The sequence below is a fragment of the Schistocerca americana genome, chromosome 5, assembly GCF_021461395.2.
Source record: "Schistocerca americana isolate TAMUIC-IGC-003095 chromosome 5, iqSchAmer2.1, whole genome shotgun sequence".
NCBI lineage: Eukaryota > Metazoa > Arthropoda > Insecta > Orthoptera > Acrididae > Schistocerca > Schistocerca americana.
Genome location: NC_060123.1, coordinates 105,418,984 through 105,441,523, shown reverse-complemented (window position 1 = coordinate 105,441,523; position 22,540 = coordinate 105,418,984). Strand labels below are relative to the sequence as shown.

The 22,540-nt window shown below is 43.1% G+C and overlaps 1 protein-coding gene across 1 annotated transcript in view; it reads left to right on the top strand.

Annotated features, from left to right (window-relative positions):
- The window catches only part of LOC124616159 (odorant receptor Or2-like), a 34,296-nt gene extending 33,468 nt beyond the window's left edge, over positions 1-828 (top strand). The window contains exon 6 of the mRNA XM_047144439.1: positions 657-828. Coding sequence (XP_047000395.1) covers positions 657-713 — 57 coding nt within the window. The 3' untranslated portion in view covers positions 714-828. The remainder of the gene's footprint in view (positions 1-656) is intronic.
- Positions 829-22,540: the final 21,712 nt, after the last annotated feature.

The window sequence follows — 22,540 nt, the reverse complement described above, 5'->3', positions numbered from 1 at the left end:
CTACTTCCTGTCCCTTCTTCAATACTTTCTACATATTTCTCTGGCAACCTATTCTGTGGAGAAACTCCTCATTTCCTATCTTATCAATACCACTAATTTTCATCGTCATTCCATATCTAAGACACTTCGAGTCTATTACTTTCTGGTTTTCTTACAGGCCTTGATTCACATCCATACAATGCTGTCCTTAAATGTACGTTTTCCGAAATTCCTTCCTCGAATTAAAGCTTGCGTTTGACATGGCTGACTTGTTTTTGAGTGGAATTCCCTGTTTCCCACTGCTAGTGTACTATTTATGTCCAACTTACTTCTTCCATCATGCGCTATTTTACTTTCCACGTAGGAGAATTCCTCCGCTTTGTCTGCTTCGTGATCCCCAAATTCAGAATATCATAGTCATGCCCAACTTAATATGTACTCACTGTAATCGTAACAGATCAAAAATCTCGCAGAACGTAGTGGATGATCACGTTACGTTATCAGGAGAACGATGAAAAAATTCAAGAAAATCTATCCAGCATCAATCCTGAGTGATCCACTGACAGGTGTGCTAGTAGTCAGGTTAAAATATGAGGTACATCAAAATCACTTAGTTATTTAATTCCTGTTTCAGTCAGTGCAGCTGTGAGTAATAGTTTGTAACGTGTTTGTTTCAGCTGATCAACGCTTCATATTCCTACTACGCTATTCTGCGCCAGATGAGCGATCGCTGATGACTTAGCAGTTTCGTGAAAAACTGTTCTGACATCTGGACGTGAATAAAGGTGACGTGATTGTGGAGGTCCGAAACACACAGCTGAAATAAGAAGCCAATTTGGAATTTTTTGTAGTCATAGTACGTATCGAATATACTAAGTCACTTGCTACTGAAATCAGATTAAATGACTGTGCAGAGAATGAGTAATTCATTTATCACACTTTGCGGTTTGACTAACAATTTCTCCTCACACATTTCTTCCTGAACTATTTAGACACTCCAAGACTGATCATCTGAACATGTTTCGCATTGCACTCGAAGGACTCATCTAGTACTTCTCGAAAAAGACAACCAACTTATACTACAAATGTAGAAGACCCAAACATTCCAGCGATTATTCCTGAATGATTAGACGAATCTAAATCTAGTACTGCTTCTTAGGGCGAAATTGATTCAGCATATAGAAGAGTTATGTAGGGCAGCTGAGAATCAAGAAAGTAGTGACGAACCTTGGGGTGTACATCAAGTAAGCTTACCAAGGGCAGCCTGGCCCGGTAATACATCTCAAACTGCAAATTCAAATAATGTATCATTTATACCCAAGCCTGGAAAGACATTTTATATACAAAGCACAAGCCAGCCGGAGAATGCTAATAATCTAGCAAGTCTAGACCACCCCGCAAATTTTTTATCGGATGCGATGGAACGCAACAGAGCAAAACACCACCTCCTTCTAGCAAGAAGCTTAATCAAAATACAATGAAAGTTTCTCCACGTCCTGTTATGGAAGAAATACACAAACGATTAAATATTCTGGGAGTTACTTCGTCACAAATAATATTGTGCATGAAATAGTTCGTTGCACAAATGCGAAGGGAGGACGCTCAGCAGCTGTAAAACGTCTAACTTGGCGTATGGTTAGATATGAGGACATCAGGGCATTTTTTGGAATTCTACAATTCGTAGGTAGTTATGAAAGCTTGGATGTTCCTATAAGAAAATCCAGTTTACAGGACAAGTTCTCCTAAAAACAGTTTTGAAGAAATAGTGGGGCTGCCAACGTAGTCTAACACAGATCTAATACTTTCCGGTCTTTTATCTGTAGTATATATATTAAATTTTGCATGTTTCCGTTTAGGAGATCTAAGCTTCCATTTTTGTAGCGTAAATACAGTCAGTTCATAGCGCAGTTTTCATTTCTTCTAAACAGCGAGCTACACAGCTGATTCAGCATCAGCGACCATTGGTGACACATCTAAAGGGTACCAAGTGGCATATCTAGGATACTGTCTGCTTTTATGGTTTTCTTTTTCAGTTAGTCTTGCTATTAAAAGTAGGATGTGTAACTGCTGTGTACCGACAAAGAGGGTGCTGGCCGCCGTTCACGAAAAGCTGCAAGCTCTTTTGGCCGTGGCCAGTCAGTTTAAGGCTGCCTCCTCGGGGTATAGCAGTGGCGGAGAATCCACTGCGTCGCATGGGAAACCTCAGGTGTCTCAGGTGGTTGGTTCAAATGGCTCTGAGCACTATGGGACTCAACATCTGTGGTCGTAAGTCCCCTAGAACTTAGAACTACTTAAACCTAACTAACCTAAGGACATCACACACATCCATGCCCGAAGCAGGATTCGAACCTGCGACCGCAGCAGTCGCGCGGTTCCTGACTGAGCGCCTAGAACCGCTAGACCACCGCGGCCGGCTGTCTCAGGTGGCCTCACGCGTGGGTGCAGGCAGTCCTTGCAATTTGTAGCATTGTTCCGAGAGTTGATCTGTGAACTTTGGTTTGGTGCCGAGTGGAGGGTCTCAACCAAAGGGTTCGTCGAATCTGTGACGTTCTTGGCTGCAGATTTTTAGACCTGCAATATCGGTTATGTGAGAAGTGCACTGCAAAAGTATAGCAGCTACTAGTGTAACAGAGTAGTTATAAGGTGCACATGGACGGTATTTAGGCTAGATAGTAGTCTGAGGCCCTCTGATGAATACGTGCAGCCCGATACACAACAAGGGAAGCCAGACCGCGTTCAGAGTAAAGACACTTCGACTGTCAAGTGTTTATAAGTAAATCGTCGAAGTATTTGTAACGGAGTTAACGAATTTACTGCCCTCTAGTGAAGTTCTCGCCCTCAGTTTATTCTCGGGACCGACAGCTGACTGAAACCCCAAGTGGAAGGCTCTGATGTGAGATATTTAGGAGTCAGGGAACGTATATCGGAAAGTCAGATTAGAGGCAATAAAAGGGGAGTGTTCATTGCAGTCTACAAAAGTATTGGCTCTATGAAGCCGACGTCGGGTATGAGAGTGAAGTTGTCTGGTCGCGTATGATTCACCTAAGTGAAACCACGTAAATTCTAGGACATTTTTGTCAACCACATGATTCTGCTGTGACAGTTTCAGAGTCATTCAAGGAATATCTATGGTCAGCGGTGCATGAACACGCAGATTATGCAATACAGATTGGAGGCGACTTTAGCCTGCCGAGTATAGACTGGGATGTCTGTGGATTCACTGCAGGAGGTACAGACAGACAATCATAGGAAATACTTTTGAAAACGTTTTCTGAAAACTGTCTTCAGCAGCAAATTCGGCAGCCCCCACGCAATGGAAATATCTTAGAACTTGTAGCTACAAATAGGCTGGATCTTATCGACGTCACTATAGAATGATCTCTTTATAGTTACTATTGTTACGAAAGTTAATGAATTACTGACGAAGGCTAGGAGAGTGTTTCTGCTAGAAAGAGCAGAGAAGCAGTTGTTGGCATCTCGTGTACACAGTGAATAGACATCATTTAGTTCCCGTAAGAGTGACGTAGAGGAATTACGACCAAAATTTATAAAGATTATAAATCGTGGTCTGGAGTATTATGTGCCCAGTACATGCCACAGAAAGGAAAAGACTCACTATGGTTTAATACTGTTATTCGGAAAACGCTGAGGAAGTAGAGGTTGTTCCACCATCAGTTCAAAAGACCTTGTGCAATGGCGACCAGAAGAGGTTAGTGAAGGTTCTATGAAAATGTCTGTGAAGCTTACAACTATTACCACTGCCGAACCTTATCGAAGGATCTGACAGAGAACTCGAGAAAATTCTAGTCCTACTTGAAAGCGATAAGTGGGTAAAGGCTTCCATCCAGTCATTTGTTGACGAGTCTGATGTAGCAGCAGAAGATAGCAAGACAAAGCCGAAATTTAAATTTCACGTTCTGGAAGTCGTTGAAGGAGGAGAATCGACGAAAATTTTGTCGTTTGACCCTCGAACAGACGCCAGTAAGGACTATGTAGCAATAAGAGTTCTTGGTGTAAAGATACAAATGAAGGAGTTGAAAAAGAGAAACAAGTCACCTGGTCCAGATGGGAACCCGATTCGGTTTTTTAATGATTACTCTGCGGTATCGGCGCCTTAATATGCTAGCATTTGTCGTTAATCTCCAACCTAGCAAAAAATTCCAAGCGCATTGATAGGAGCACAGGTGACTCCTTCCTATAATAAGGGCAAAAGAACGGATCCGCAATATTACAGACCAGACATCACTTTTCTGCGGAATCCTTGAAGATATTCCTGAGACCGAGAATCTTATTTTCGTGCATCAGCAAGGTTCTAGAAAGCTTCGCTAGGGCGAATCCGAACTTGCTCTTTTCTTACGTGATTAAGTGAGAACTATGAATGAAAGGCAACAGGCAGATTCCATACTTCCAGATTTCCGCAAATCTTTTGACACTGTGCCCCACTGCGGGGTGTTAAAGAAGGTACGACCACGTGGAATAGGTTCACATGTACGTAAATGGCTCGAAGACTTCTTAAGGTACAGAACCGAGTATGGTGTCCTCGACGGCGAGTGTTCAGCGTTAGGAGTACGCTAGCGAAGTGTGATAGGGCATACGATATTTATATTACCCAGTTCTAAGCAAAGAAGGGAAGGCATAAAGGTGGAAGGAGTATATAAAGGGTTTATACAAGGGCGATGTACTTGAGGACAATATTATGGAAATGGAAGAGGATGTAGACGAAGATGAAATGGGCGATAAGATACTGCGTGAAGAGTTTGACAGAGCATTCAAGGACCTGAGTCGAAACAAGGCCCCGGGAGTAGACAACATTCCATTAGAACTACTGATGGCCTTGGGAGAGCCAGTCATGACATAACTCTACCATCTGGTGAGCAAGATGTATGAGACAGGCGAAATACCCTCAGACTTCAAGAAGAATATAATAATTCCAATCCCAAAGAAAGCAGGTGTTGACAGATGTGAAAATTACCGAACTGTCAGTTTAATAAGCCACAGCTGCAACATACTAACGCGAATTCTTTACAGACGAATGGAAAAACTGGTAGAAGCCGACCCCGGGAAAGATCAGTTTGGATTCCGTAGAAATGTTGGAACACGTGAGGCAATACTAACATTACGACTTATCTCAGAAGAAAGATTAAGAAAAGGCAAACCTACGTTTCTAGCATTTGTAGACTTGGAGAAAGCTTTTGACAATGTTAACTGGAATACTCTCTTTCAAATTCGGAAGGTGGCAGGGGTAAAATACAGGGAGCGAAAGGCTATTTACAATTTGTACAGAAACCAGATGGCAGTTATAAGAGTCGAGGGGCATGAAAGGGAAGCAGTGGTCGGGAAAGGAGTGAGACAGGGTTGTAGCCTCTCCGCGATGTTATTCAATCTGTATAGTGAGCAAGCAGTAAAGGAAACAAAAGAAAAATTCGGAGTAGGTATTAAAATTCATGGAGAAGAAGTAAAAACTTTGAGGTTTGCCGATGACATTGTAATTCTGTCAGAGACAGCAAAGGACTTGGAAGAGCAGTTGAACGGAATGGACAGTGTCTTGAAAGGAGGATATAAGATGAACATCAACAAAAGCAAAACGAGGATAATGGATTGTAGTCAAAGTAAATCGGGTGATGCTGAGGGAATTAGATTAGGAAATGAGACACTTAAAGTAGTAAAGGAATTTTGCTATTTAGGGAGTAAATTAACTGATGATGGTCGAAGTAGAGAGGATATAAAATGTAGACTGGGAATGGCAAGGAAATCGTTTCTGAAGAAGAGAAATTTGTTAACATCGAGTATAGATTTAAGTGTCAGGAAGTCGTTTCTGAAAGTATTTGTATGGAGTGTAGACACGCATTGAAGTGAAACATGGACGATAACTAGTTTGGACAAGAACAGAATAGAAGCTTCCGAAGTGTGGTGCTACAGAAGAATGCTGAAGATAAGGTGGATAGATCACGTAGCTAATGAGGAGGTATTAAATAGGATTGGAGAGAAGAGAAGTTTGTGGCACAACTGGACTAGAAAAAGGGATCGGTTGGTAGGACATGTTTTGAGGCATTAAGGGATCACAAATTTAGCATTGGAGGGCAGCGTGGAGGGTAAAAATCGTAGAGGGAGACCAAGAGATGATTACACTAATCAGATTCAGAAGGATGTAGGTTGCAGTAGGTACTGGGAGATGAAGAAGCTTGCACAGGATAGAGTAGCATGGAGAGCTGCATCAAACCAGTCTCAGGACTGAAGACCACAACAACAACAACATCGGTAAATGATTTGGCGGACAACCTGGACAGCAGTCTGCCGTTGTCTGCTGACGACGCTGCGATGTACGGTAAGCTATCGAATTTGAATCACTGTAGGAGGATACAAGATGACTCAGACAAATTTTCTAGGTGGTGTGATGAATGGCAGCTGGCTTTAAATGTGTGAAAATGTAAATTAATATGGATTAATAGGAAAGGAATAGGTGGTACTATCGTCGTACATGCGGCTTCCTTTACAGATGAACCACACTTTCCTAGAATTCACCCAATAGAGTGAAGTCGACCATTCGTTTTCCTACCACAATTCTCAAACGCTCGTTCCATTTCATATCGCTTAGCATCCTTACGTCCACGTAAATGACGTGGCTGTGTCAAGTAGGACAGTACTAATTTACGTGGACGTAAGGATACTAAGCGATATGAAATGGAACGAGCGTTTGAGAATTGTGGTAGGAAAACGAATGGTCGACTTCGGTCTATTGGGCGAATTCTAGGAAAGTGTGGTTCATCTGTAAAGGAAACCGCATCTACGACGCCAGTACCACCCATTCTTGGGTGCTGCTCGACTGTTTGTGATCCATAGCAGGTCGGATTAGAGGAAGACATCGAATTCAGATAGGGGATTGCTAGATTTATTATTGGTGTGTTCGAACAAAACGTAGGTGTTTCTGAGATATTTCGGAACCTCAAACAGAGGTCCCTGGAGGGAAGGCGACGTCCTCTTTCTACATCCACATCTACTGCGTCTACATTTATACTCTGTAAGTCACCCAACAGTGTGTGACGGGGGGCACTTTACGTGCGACGTCTCTGCCCCGTGATGACTGGGTGTTGTGTGATGTCCTTAGGTTAGTTAGTTTTAAGTAGTTCTGAGTTCTTGGGGACTGATGACCATAGCTGTTAAGTCCCATAGTTCTCAGAGCCATTTGAACCATTTGAACGTACGACTGTCATTACCTCCCCTTTTTGTTCCAGCCGTGTATGGTTGGCCGGAAAGCCTCCGTGGGCCCTCGAATCTCTCTAATTTTACATTGGAGATCTCCTCGGGAGGTACAAGTAGGGGGAAGTAATATTTTTTATACCTCATCCAAAAATGCACCCTCTCGAAACCTGGAGACCAAGCTACACCGCGATGCAGTGCGCCTCTCTTGCAGAGTCTGCCACTTGTGTTTGCTAAACATCTCCGTAACGCTATCAAGCTTACCAAATAACCCTGTGACGAAATGCACCGCTCTTCTTTGCACCTTCTCTCTCCTCTGTCAACCCGATCTGGTACGGATCCCACACTGATGAGCTACACTCACGCATAGGTCGAACGAGTGTTTTCTTAAGCCACCTCATTTGTTGATGGACTATATTTTCTAAGGACTCTCCCAATGAATCTCAACCTGGCACCCACCTTACCAACAATTAATTTTATATGATCATTCCACTTCACATCGTTCCGTACGCATACTCCCTGATACTTTACAGAAGCAACTGCTCCAGTGTTTGTTCCGCTATCATATAATCATACAATAATGAATCCTTCTTTCTATGTATTCGCAATACATTACATTTGTCTATGTTAAGGGTCAGTTGGCACTTCCTGCACCAAGTGCCTATCCGCTGCAGATCTTCCTGCATTTCGCTGCAATTTTCTAGTGCTGCAACTTCTCTTTATACTACAGCATCATCAGCGAAAAGCCGCATGGAACTTCCAACACTATCTACTAGGTCATTTACATATATTGTGAGAAACAGTGGTCCCATAATACTCCCCTGTGGCACTCCATTGTGAACAACATGCTGTGTTCTGTTTGCTAAAAACTCTTCAATCCAGCCACACAGCTGGTCTGATATTCCGTAGGCTCTTACTTTGTTTATCAGGCGACAGTGCGCAACTGTATCGAACGCCTTCCGGAAGTCAAGGTAAACGGCATCTACCTGGGAGCCTGTATCTAATATTTTCTGGTTCTCATGAACAAATAAAGCGAGTTGGGTCTCACACGATAGCTGTTTCCGGAATCCATGTTGATTCCTACAGAGTTGATTCTGGGTTTCCAGAAATGACATGATACGCGAGCAACAAACATGTTCTAAAATTCTAAAAGAGATCGACGTAAGAGATATAGGTCTATAGTTTTGCGCATCTGCTCGACGACCCTTCTTGAAGACTGGGACTATCTGTGCTCTTTTCCAATCATTTGGAACCCTCCGTTCCTCTAGAGACTTGCGGTACACGGCTGTTAGAAGGGGGGCAAGTTCTTTCGCGTACTCTGTGTAGAATCGAATTGGTATCCCGTCAGGTCCAGTGGACTTTCCTCTATTGAGTGATTCCAGTTGCTTTTCTATTCCTTGGACACTTATTTCGATGTCAGCCATTTTTTCGTTCGTGCGAGGATTTAGAGAAGGAACTTCAGTGCGGTCTTCCTCTGTGAAACAGCTTTGGAAAAAGGTGTTCAGTACTTCAGTTTTATGCGTGTCATCCTCTGTTTCAATGCCATTATCATCCCATAGTGTCTGGATATGCTGTTTCCATCCAATTACTGTTTTAACGTAAGACCAAAACTTCCTAGGATTTTCTGTCGAGTCGGTACATAGAACTTTACGCTTAACGAATAGCCCTCCTTATGCTAACTTTGCCATCGTTTAGCTTCTGTTTGTCCGACAGGTTTTGGCTGCGTTTAAATTTACAGTGAAGCTCTCTTTGCTTTTGCAGTAGTTTCCTAACTTTGCTGTTGAACCATGGTGGGTTTTTCCCGTCTCTCACAGTTTTACTCGGCACGTACCTGTCTAAAACGCATTTTACGATTGCCTTGAACTTTTTCCATAAACACTCAACATTGTCAGTGTCGGAACAGAAATTAACGTTTTGATCAGTTAGGTAGTCAGAAATCTGCCTTCTATTACTCTTGCTAAACAGATATACCTTCCTCCCTTTTTTTATATTCCTAATTACTTCCATATTCAGGGTTACTGCAATGGCCTTTTGATCCCTGTTCCCTCTTCTGCTCTTACAGTGTGGAAAAGTTCGGGTCTGTTTGTTATCAGTAGGTCCAAGATGTTATCTCCACGGGTCGGTTCTCTATTTAATTGCTCGAGATAATTTTCGGATAGTGCACTCAGTATAATGTCACTCGATGCTCTGTCCCTACCACCCGTCCTAAAAATCTGAGTATCCCGGTCTGTATCTGGTAAATTGAAATCTCCACCTAAGACTGTAATATGCTGAGGAAATTTATGCGGTATGTATTCCAGATTTTCTCTCAGATGTTCTGCCACTAATGCTGGTGAGTCGGGAGGTCGGTAAAAGGAGCCAGTTAATAATCTAGCTTGGTTGTTGAGTATAACCTCCACCCATATTAATTCACATGAACTTCTATTTCACTACAGGATAAACTACTACTAACAGTGACAAACACGCCACCACCGATTGCATGCTATCTATTCTTTCTAAACACCGTCTGTGCCTCTGTAAAAATTTCGACAGAATTTATCTCTGGTTTCAGCCAGCTTTCCGTACCTATAACGATTTCAGCTTTGGTGCTTTCTATCAGCGCTTGAAGTGCCGGTACTTTATCAATGCAGCTTTGACAGTTTACAATTACAGTTCCGATTGCTGCTTGGTCCCTGCATGTCCTGATTTTGCCCCGCACCCTTTGTGGCTGTTGCCCTTTCTGTACTTGTCTGAGGCCATCTAACCTAAAAAACCGCCAATCCACGCCACACAACCCCTGTTACCCGTGTAGCCGCCTCCTGCGTATGGTGGGCTCGTGACCTATCCAGCGGAACCCGAAACCCCACCACCCTATGGCGCAAGTCGAGGAATCTGTAGCCCACACGGTCGCAGAACCGTCTCAGCCTCTGATTCAGACCCTTCACTTGTCTCTGTTACGAAGGTCTGCAGTCAGTCCTGTCGACGATGCTGCAGATGGTGAGCTCTGCTTTCATCACGCTAGCGAGACTGGCAGTCTTTACAAAATCAGATAGCCGCCGGAGGCCAGAGAGGATCGATCCATAGCGACACACATCATTGGTGCCGACATGAGCGACTACCTGTAGATGGGTGCACCCTGTACCCTTCATGGCATTCGGAAGGACCCTTTCCACATCTGGAATGACTCCCCCCGGTATGCACACGGAATGCACATTGGTTTTCTTCGCCTTGCTTGCAGCCATATCCCTAAGGGGCCCCATTACGCGCCTGACGTTGGAGCTCCCAATTACCAGTGAGCCCAACCTCTGCGGCCGTCCGGATCTTGTGGACTGAGGGGCAACCTCTGGAACAGGACAAGCAGCCATGTCCGGCCGAAGATCAGTATCAGCTGGAGACAGAGCCTGAAACCGGTTCGTGAGACAAACTGGAGACGTCTTCCATTCAGCCCTCCGGAATGTCTTTCGCCACCTGCCACACCTCGAGACGACCTCCCACTCTACCATGGAAGAGGGGTCGGCAGTACCCTGGGCAGCCACAGCCGACGTCCGATAGGAGGATGCGTGGAGCGAGCTGGCCGTCCCCGACAAACCCGCGATCGGACCCCCACAGTGATGCCCATTGGCCACAGCCTCAAGCTGTGTGACCGAAGCCAACAGTGCCTGAAGCAGGGCGCGAAAGGATGCCAACTCAGCCTGCATCCGAACACAGCAGTCACAGTCCCTATCCATGCTAAATACTGTTGTGGAAAGAACGTCTGAACTAATCTACAGAGAGCACAAACAATTCGACACAAAATTTAAACAGTTATTCAAAATACAAGACCGCCTAGTAAATGCAGTAATGCTGCTACTTGCGCACAGCTGACACATTGCTCGGTGGCAGAAGGCTAACTGTACTGTCAGTAACGTACAAAGGCTATTTGAAATAAATAAATGACAGACGACTACGCGACTTTACACGTCAAAGATATTAAAATGCAAATCTGCCCCTGCTAATTACGAAACTACACAGTGATATGACGGATTTAACTAAACAAGTGTGCTAAGAACACTCAAACTAATTTTCAAACTGACTACTACACTTACATGAATGCTAAATAAGCCACTTGCTGCTACTTGCGCACTGCTGACAACACTATTGAGAAGAGAAACTATATTAGAAACTGACTGCAGAACAATTCAGCAACATACATTGAACGAAAGGAGCAAGAAGATTAGATAAAGGAGATTAGGGTTCATAAGGAGGCTTATAAGCTATCGTTTGCTCTCTATCTGTCTGCGAACGGGGCAAAAAAGGATATCTTTGTAAGATGGCTATCAACAGCAGTCAAGTAATATATAAAATACATGTTTGACCACCAGCTGATTTTATTCCAAACCCAAATATCAACCGATTTCAATCTTGTACCATCTTCATGGATAAGGGCTAAAACGGTTTAACCCATCACAATACATTTGTCATTACCTAAATAATGTGTAGGGTATGTCATGAACATCAATATATGACACAGGACTTTTAGAAGCAAACTTACGAATACTAAATGAACATAGAGCAGTAATGCTATGTGTACATGAAGTATCTGCCTCTTACTGAAATTACTCTGCATTCTCTTCGGAAGAGATCGGTTTGTGAGCTAATACTTTCGGTTATGCACGCCAACAGGAAATCGGGTCCATAGACATGCCCTTTATAACTACGAACCAGATTATTATCTTATTTAAATACTTTAGAACCACTTTAAATAACTGATTTATTCGCAGGAAATGCCAAACTCGTTGCTCGAAACTGCGACAGCAAAAACAGGAAGTCGTGACACCATCAACCTGAAAATTAATTTGAATAAGGCCTCATCTATTTATGAAGAATCCACAACTCCAAATGCCCTATATACACCCATAAAATGACACCAATACGTAACATTCGCAACGGGCCATGAAAGTACGGAGTCCCATTGAGTTTTCTTATATCATACGTCTGTATGGTGCGATGCACTTGGCTCACACGAACGTACCCGCTACTCTCGACGTAGACTTCCAAGCCCCTGCTCAAGGGCACTTGTCAGTGGGGTTGCTAGTCCTGAGAGGGGTTGAAGCGTCGATGGTGTGTCAGCAGTTTCAAATATTTTCAAGAACACCGTCCTGTTGTGATACACTATGTGATCCGGACACCCCAAAACCACTGTGCTGCCACCTACCGCCAGTCACTCCATATCAGCGACCTCAGTAATCATTGGACATCCTGAGAGAGCAGAATAGGGCACTCCGCGGCAGTCACGGACTTCGAACGTGGTCAGATGGTTGGCTGTTTGTACCCGAGATTTCCACGCTCCTAAACATTCCTAGGCCCATATTTCCGATGTGACACTGGAGACGTGAACGGACACGCACAGCACAAAATCCTACACGCCAACCTCATCTGCTGACTGGCAGAGACTCCCGACAGTTGAAGAGAGTCGTAATGTGTTATAGGCAGACATCTATCCAGACCATCACACAGGAATTTCAGACTGCTTCACGATCCACAGCAAGTACTATGGCAGTTAGGCTTGAGGTGAGAATCTTGGATTTCATAGTCGAACGGCTGCTCCTAAGCCACAAATCACGTCGGTAAAAACCAAACGACGCGATGCTTGCTGTAAGGAGATTAAACATTGGACGATTGACCAATAGAAAAACGTGGTGAGGAGTGAAAAATCACGGTATACAATGTGGCGATCCGATGGCAGCGTGTAGGTTTGGCGAATGCCCGGTGAACGTCAGCTGTCAACGTGTATAGTGCCAACATTAAAGTTCGGGGGCGGTGGTGTTATGGCCTGGCCTGCACAGGGCCCTGACCTGAATCCCATAGAACACCTGTGGAAAGCTTGGGAAACCGAACTTTGTGTCAGGGCTCACCTATCAACCACAATATCTCTCCTCAGGACAACACTTCACAGAGGATGGGCCACCATTCCCCAAGAAACTTTATAACACCTGACTGAACGTATACCTGCGAGAGTGGAAGCTGTCATCAAGGCAGATGGTGGGCCAACACCTTACTGAATTCCAGCATTACCGATGGACGGGTCCACGAACTTGTAAGTCATTTTCAGCCACGTGTCAGGATACTTTTTATCACGTAGTTGCTTTTGATCGCAAAATGTGTGGGAATCGACGCCTCAAGCAAAGTGCTAGGTTCAGTGACGTCCTTCAACGCTTGGTGTCACATTTACAACCGTCATCGCAGAGGCGTCAAAAGTGCGGGTGAAATGTAACAGAAAGTCGACTATCTTCCTTTCGTTCTATGTGTCCACTGTGGCGTTGGGCAGAATTGTGATCAAATTTGGTGCCAATGTGACATCGTTAACTCACTTCTCACATGAACTTCTGAGCCATGGCCTTTTTCGCAGACATCTTACTGTTGAAGTGTCGCCGAACCAGGGCATGACGTCTGCCCCACCCTTTTGCACCGTTAAAAGAGGGAGGTTGTAGGCACCTTTCAGCCAACTTTTAAACTTATACGCCGCAACGGGAAGTTTACTTGTTGATTATTACTTATTATTAATATTCTCATTTGTTGATAGGCCTCACCGATGAAAACTATGCAGCCAACGTCTGTAACAATTATTGGTACACTAAAAGCTAACTTTAGTTCATTAGCGTGGATACGTTCTTCGGTATGGTATACATCAGCAAAGAGTTTAGAGTATTAGTCGAATTAGTTCGAATTTAAGCAGTATTATGTACTTTACGCTTTTATAGAACTTAGTTTTCCTTTGCAAATGAGAAGGTTATGTTTCATACATGATTGTACCAGGCAATGCCAAATATTATAAAGTGGAGAATGCTCTCCCCGTTTCCGAAGTTCCTTACGGAACTCTCTGTTCACACTCCTATATGGTTTGTATGCCACAATGATGTGACTGACTTCCACTATTTGGAAAGATTTTTCGAGACAATTTCTCCTGAGCACATTCCATGTTTAAAGGAATGGTGATAGTATAAGACAAGAATATTCCATATGAATGACCTGTTGTAGCACGGTGCTTCGATAAACATCCTCTGTTTCGTTATGATGGTTCACATTCTGACGCTTATCTTAGGTGTTCTAGATGTAATTTAAGTTCACATTACTCATTTTTCTACTTGAATATAGTTGCAATATTCCGATTCTTGAAGTGCACTTCTGAAATCAGAGACCACAAAATTTTTTGAAAACTATTACACTCCTTAATAACTTCCTTAACTGCCGTGAACTCAGTTGACTATTTCGATGTTTCCTCTGGAAGTCCATACAATTCCTGTGTTCCACTGTATGGGCTGTAGAATGCATATCGTAGGCTTATAACCATCCATCCAATATACTGTTGAATACAACTTCTTCACAATGTATTTCAGTTTTCTCCTGACTTCATGGTCATAATGAAAAACTGGAGACCGTAATGCTGGGAAATAAGTAGCATCATGTTACCTGAACGAACATTACTTCTGAGTAATATGGGTCGGATCACTGATTTGATTTTATGATCTATTGTCTTAGCTACTTTTGTACCTATCACACACGACAGGATGACTAGTACCTTCAGACAGTCGTACAAAATTTTGGCTACCAGTAATATCAATGTATGTTAAGAGGCATTTCTTTGGGTTCCACGAGCATTGCATTAGTCAATGTGAGACTTTACTGAGACACAACAAATTTACTCTACACAGCATTTTGTACAGTCTGAGGTAAACTTGTTTCTTGTGCGTTACCAAAATAATCTTTGTCACCGTACACATCTGGTCTAATGAAGGCTTTGCCTCTTTGCAGCCGATGCCACGAATTGAATCCACTCTTGAACGTCTGCTACTTACATTAACACAGTAAGCTGATCCAGACAAAAAAAAAGACATTAGTCATTAAAAAATGTGCGTGCCACATAGGCTTATGAAATGTCTCCAGCGTCCTACATCAAGACACGGTGACAGGACATGTGTTAAGTCACCAGGGAACTAGGAACTATTTACATGGTAGATATTTTTAGGGGGTAAAAATTATTGGAGAACAAAGAAACTGGAATACATTCAATAAATAATGGAGGATTGAGAGTAAAAGTGCTTCTCTAAGATGAAGACGCTGGCGCAGAAGGGGGATTGTGGAGATAACATAGTACCAATCAGGAGACGTGACTAAGATCAAAACAAAAACCAACCAACAAAAAGAAAATCTTGTCACCTTCTATGTATGGTGTTTCTAATCTCCTTGTTTAGATACATCAACTTTTTTCTTCCAATAATACTGAATGTAATCAATCATATTTACATAAGTGTGGAATACATATCGCTGGTGTTTGGTGGTAGTATTGTTGGCATAAAAAGCATTATATGCTAGGAAAAGCTCATGTTGATTCGACTCAGCAGCCTATGGTGTTTACATTTACTTGATATGTAAAAATGAAATCTATTTTTTCTAGTTTTACAAACTTTTGTTTCCGGACATTGTTAACAAGTATCGACAAACAGTACATTAATAACAATAGCCTTCATCTAAGCTGATTAATATTCTAGACTTTTAACAAAAACAGAATTATTTTAATTCATTTTAATGGACAGCTACTAAGAAGCTATAGTTGAAATTTATACTTTTTCGTAGTAATACAAGATATATCTGAAAAGTTCGGTGAACGGGCTAAGAAACAAAAGGAAACAACAGCTAGAAATAAAATACATACATTGAACTTCAGGGCAATCACTATTAGGTGAAAAAAGTGGTCCAGAACCGTGGTCTCGCTTTGCTGAATGTATGAGACGTGATCCGAAGTGTATGATCCGAAGACCAGGCGACAGTCAATGTCGTGGTGCTTATAGCCTCCCCAGCCTCCCACGAAAAGCCAGCTTCCAAATCTGAGATGAAGACCATGTTGACCCACCATTTTGGACAGCAAGGGCTCGGTCTGTCAAGAATTTTTATCTCACTGAGTGGGGAAAACGATGTACACCATGCCACTGAATATCGCTTGGTTCTCCGAATCACACTCGTAGCAAAACGTCGCATCATCTGTACTGATGCAGCCGTCCAACAACCTGCAACCACTGTGCTTCAAGCGATTCTGTAAGAGGCGTTTGTTGAAACTTTCAAACAGCGTGTAGTAGCTAATGGTTATTACTTTGAAGGTCAGTAAAGGTATTTTTAGGTAGCTCTTGTTTCCATTACCTTTTGTGACCATTCATCGAAATTTTCAGACATAGCTTATATTTGTTGGGAACTCGAAGTGTGTCACGGATTGATAGATTTATGCAATAAATATTTTATTCTGCCCTATACAATATAATGGCTCTGAGAACTATGGGACTTAATATCAGTGGTCATTAGTCCCCTAGAACTTAGAACTACTTAAACCTAACTAACCTAAGGACATCACACACATCCATGCCCAAGGCAGGATACGAACCTGCGACCGTAGCGGTCACGCGGTTCCAGACTGAAGCGCCTAGAACCGCACGGCCACACCGGCCGGCTATAGAATATAATGCAACCGACCATCATTGCATCTTTCAGTATTACTTCATGCTCATCCCGTAGACTCCTCCACATCCTCCAAATTTACCCACAGTGACATGAATATTCCAGCTGTGCGACCAACAACGACCAGGCTCTCTGAGTCCTGCCGGTCCCTTTTAAAATCTGTGCTGGGCAGTGACGTGGAAACCGCGTCGGAGAGCTTGAGGGGTCTCCACAAATTTGGCTGCCTCGCCCACTTTTATAAACGAGGCAGTCGCTCCCAACCGCCGCCCCAGCGGCAGAGGCTCCTCCGCCGTGCAAGTGCGGTCGTTTCGCAGCGCAGCGGGGCCCGGCATGCCGGCATCTAGCAAGGGCCGCTGGGGCCGCGTGTTTGCTCGATACATCCGAGTAAACACGGCGCCGTTGGGGGGGTGGAGATGTCATTTGCCACGGAAGTGGAGCGTGTATTTCTATCTGGCCGACCTCTTGTTTCCTGCGTGCCCGGGGCAAAGATCGCGCAGCGCCTCTGGGACTCTTGAGGGTTTGGCTGCTTCTGAAATCGACTTCCCAGAAGAGGCCAATTTTTTCCCCTTAAACTGAGCAACATCTTTCCACAGAAATTGCGCAGTGTTTGTCAAAACATTTTTAGCAGGAAGGTAGCACTACCTGACATTTTGCTCGTTTTTGTTCCCGGCTGCTTTGGCTATTCCTTTGAATGACACCATATTCCTTCTATCTTCAGAAATTAAGTGTTGAATAATAAACATTTATTATTTTGTGTCACTATTTTTTAATTTATTTTACCAATCAAAACTTAGATTTTGGCAGGCATCGATAGTGTTATCCTCTACCATTAAGATTACAATGTGCTGGGTCATCAAAAAGTCAGTATAAATTTGAAAACTTAATAAACCACGGAATAATGTAGACAAAGAGGTAAAAGTTGACACACGTGCTTGGAATGACAAGGGGTTTTATTAGAATGAAAAAAAAACAAAGTTCATAAAATGTCCGACATATGGCGCTGGACAGCAAAACGTCAGTGGCTGCACATGACAATCGTGTATAAAACGAGCTGTAATGAGAGAGAGAATCAGATGCGCCAGCAGTCGCAGCATGTTGATGTTACCTGAAAAGGTGCTTTTAGTGAAGCTGTATTATCAGAATGGGGATGTGCTAAATCAGCGCTACGATTCTATCGCCATAGGAAGGGGATTCTAACGGGTTCAAAAATGGTTCAAATGGCTCTGAGCACTATGGGACTTAACATCTGAGGTCATCAGTCCCCTAGAACTTAGAACTACTTAAACCTAACTAACCTAAGGACATGACACACATCCATGCCCGAGGCAGAATCCGAACCTGCGACCGTAGCGGTCGCGCGGTTCCAGACTGAAGCGCCTAGAACCACTCGGCCAGTCCGGGTAAAGGTCGGTTGACAAATGCAGCTGTGGCGAGAAGGCTTTCGAAGTTCGAAGCCACGGGTTGTTTACACGATAGGCCCCGTAGTGGCCGACCGAGCACAAGGCGCAAAGCTGCTGAGCTAGTTCAGGAAGAAATGGAGACTGTAGCGGGTTCGTCTATGACCGTGGAAGTCAGCGCTCGTGCAGCCGCACGCCGCACTGGCATTCCATACACTACTGTTTGGTTGGCACTGAGGCGTATCCTCCTATGCTATCCGTAGAAAATCCATTGGCATCATGAACTCTTACCTAGCGATTTAGTGAACCGGAGGGCATTTGCGCAGTGGGCGTTTCAAAAGATGGCGGAAGATGACGACTGGTTGATTAAGGAGTTGCGGACCAACGAAGCTCAGTTCACGCTCCGAGGGTCTGTCAACGCCCACAACTGCAGAATTTGGGCTACCGAAAATCCTAGAACTGTCGTGGAAACTCCACTGCACGGTGAGAAAGTCACGGTAACGGTAGGATTTAACACATCTACCGTTATCGGGCCTTTTTTCTTCGCGGAAATGAGTTGTTATGGTTTTGTAACTGCTACCGTGACGGGTGAGAGGTACGCCGATATGTTACAGAATCCCATCATCCCCAGCCTGGCTGATAAACACCTGCTGGAATACGACGCTTATCCAGGATGGCGCTCCACCCCATATTGCTAGACGCATGAAAGATCTCTAGCGGGCGTCATTTGGTGATGATCGTGTGCTCAGCCGCCACTTTTGTCATGCTTGGCCGCCCAGGTCCCCAGACCTCAGTCCGTGCGATTATTGGCTTTGCGGTTACCTGAAGTCGCAAGTGTATCGTGATCGACATACATATCTATGGATGCTGAAAGACAACATCCGACGCCAGTGCCTCACCATAACTCCAGACCTGCTTTACAGTGCTGTTCACAACATTATTCCTCGACTACAGCTATTGTTGAGGAATCATGGTGGACATATTGAGCATATCCTGTAAAGAACATCATCTTTGCTTTGTCTTACTTTGTTATGCTAATTATTGCTATTCTGATCAGATGAAGCGCCATCTGTCGGACATTTTTTGAACTTTTGTATTTTTTCGGTTCTAATAAAACCCCACGACATTTCTAGCATGTTTGTCAATTTGTACCTCTCTATCTACATTATTCCGTGATTTATTCAGTTTTCAAATTTATGCTGACTTTTTGATCACCCGGTACATATAATACGACTTATGGGGTCATAATAACAACCAGAATCCAAAATGCTCCTACCGCAGAACAAATAAGACCAATATGTACTGGGCAGAGTTAGGGATGTAAAAGAAGGGAACTAGCATTTCGACTTACCTGGCATCTTCAAGGATGTTTAAAGAAAAACGTCTTGATGTACTAGAGCTTTCTTTTCTTGATAGTATTAGTACCCATGTCATGTAATATCGTGCCAAGCAAGGTGACCCGGTACATGATGTTATGCCGTATAACATGACAAACGCCATCATACGCCAGCATTTGTACTGTCGTGTAACAGCACACCACATGTCATTAAAGTTTAGGATGCATACATTCCACCTCTCAAATGTGTTCTAGTATATTCGAAAGAGCATTTGTATTGTCGTGTAACAGCACACCAAGTGTCGTTAAAATTTAGGATGCATACATTCCACCTCTCAAATGTGTCCTACTATATTCAAAAGAGCATTTGTATTGTCGTGCAACAGCACACCAAGTGTCGTTAAAGTTTAGGATGCATACATTCCACCTCTCAAACGAGTCCTAGTATAGATGCACCCCCACTCTCTGATACTTCCTATTGTATATGCATCCCACTCTCCAGAAACATATAAATATGCATCCATTTGTTCATACACCCTCAGCACACTTGTAAAAATGAATTAGTCTAACTAATTCTACTGGGGAAATAGGGCTACCTCGTAAATAAGCGCGAATATATCAAGATAATGTGAACTAAAATTAAATTCTTTGAAGCTACGAGGTACGTCGAAACGCTAGTTCTTCACTGTTGGATCCCTAACTCTGCCCAGGACGTATTTGCTATTTTCTGTGCAACGATCGGAACATTTTTCAATCTTACGACAATCTGTTCCACAATGCTCTATGCAGATGGAAATCACAAGCTCCCACCCATCCCTTCCTTCTCTTTCCCTATTATATATTTCATATAAATTAAGGGGAGTTAGAACGCCCTATCCCGACAATGTCAAATTTAGTGCCTTGGCTTGCCTATATTTCAGGAACCACGGGAGCCATTGACATGAAACTTTTGCAGGATATTAGACGGTATGTTCTGAGTCAACTGAACTACAATAATTTCATTTCAGCCACTGCTTTCGGAAATACAGTTTTTAATTACATGGTTAAAATTTTAGTGTGTTTTTTTGTACGTCATCCTAAATAATTTTAATTATACATAACATTATATTCTTCATTTTGTTCAGTGGACTCAGCATAGGTATGTTATGACTCCCTGAAAATTTGAATACCCTACTCGAAGTGGTTTCTCAAATTTAGGGAAAAATGCAATAGAAAATGTAAATTTTCAGGAAGTTCTTCTACAGTTTCATAAGACTGTAACTCGCTTAATAAATGCTAATTTGTTTAAATTTTTAGTCACTCAGAAGCACCCTGCACCGGACTGCATATAATCCTGTTGATCTTTTTCCAAGTTTTTTCTTCTTTTGTTCCTCCTAGACTCCTTAGTGGCCAACTGTGCTGCATACTCTGCTTTATCAATGCGAACCTTGTCCATCCGTTCAAGTTCTCTCATACAATTTGCTCCAGGATTAACTGCCATACGCTGTAGCACATTCACCCTATCAATGTTGCCATCATTAAAGCCAATAACAGCATCACTGACCCCCCCCCCCCCCCCCCACACATACACACACACTTTAGTGTATTCATTCCAACAAAAACATTTTTTTGGTAAGCGGGTCCATATAAGATTACTGAACGGCTCATTGGGATTTTGAATCTGACCACGCAGACACTGGCTGTGTGAACTGTTTGAGTACTGGGCATTGCGTTAATTGTACAATGAATCAGGTCCAGGAAGGTAAAGATGGTGTACCGGTTTTTCGTCAGCTGACAGTCTGTGGAAGAAAGTAGCCCATACTACCTTCTTCATTTTCAACAAATCCTCAGTGTTATTCATAATGGCCATCTCATAATACTGCTGTAGTTCCTAAATCATTTTGTCTGTCAGCCTGCCTCTTACGGTTTTACCATCAGAAACTTTGTTTCAACTTCTTCAACATGGTACCGATCCTCTTCTGGACATGACCAATATAAACACGTAATTTAACTTTTATAACACAGCGGTCCACAGCCTTCTATACAAAAAATTGCAGATTTTATTACATCTTGAAGTAATGCACGTAAAAGTGATAATGATGAAAATAGGCAATCTCCAGGATACTAGTCCACTGTTAATACGAAGGCTGAAGGAACCTACCATGAGGGAAGCTAAATTAACAACAGCTTTAGTTTAGTGTTGAAAACAACATGTATTTCAGTCACACGCAAATTATCGCGCAGTTCGTTGCTCAGGCATGGGCCTTAAATGGACAAGGAGGTACTACAGGGCATCAATGCAATTGTGAAACGACGATCAATACTCGATGTCTAAGGAAAGATATCGAAATATTCGTGACTGAGACACCTAATAATGGACATTACGAAGCCACATCTTCCATTTGGACACATGCGCCATGACGCATTCTGCAGATCACACAAAGGACCATATTTTCAAACAATACGTCTCACTAACAGCGATTTGGAAGAATTGTCTTTTAGTGTGAAAATCGTAAAATAGCAAGAGGACGAATGGTAGGATGTTGTGGTGGTCTGTGGTGTCCAAATTAGATGCTGATATAGGATTATACCAAGCTGTTTTTGGTTTTTTTTTATCTTTATTTTGCACAGTTTGAAACGTGTTGCTCAGTATAAGTTTATTCTGTAACGGTGGCATAGCACTTGCACATTACTGAAGTACTCTGACGTACGCACTGGAGGCTTTCAGGGGCCTGGTTGGGGATCGACGGCTCCAGCCTCTTACTACTTTAGCTTAGTGTCAAAAGATGATGGTGAATAGCTAGAGTGCTAAATTATTAACACAGTCTCGTTTCAGAATCCGGCTCCAGAACCGACAACATACAACATTTTCATGGTTTTCTCTCTCCAAGTTCAATGGACATTTTCCACTTGGTGTATAAGGTTCCTTCAATGTATAGAGTGTCGTGGGTGTGTCAATGTAGTTTAATGTTTGTGCTGTGTGATGAATGGGTAAGGATGAAATTTATGCTGACACACAGCCGACTCCTCTCTAGCAGCAGCAAGCAGAGCGCTTGTCTTAGCGCCTTCATCTGATGGTAGTTCGCCGTCAACAGTGTCACATCTCGTCACTTCACTACAGGGAGGTCTCAAATTTGTTTTAAGACACTGGTGCAAAGCTTGGTGATCAGAGAACATCTGCCAACAC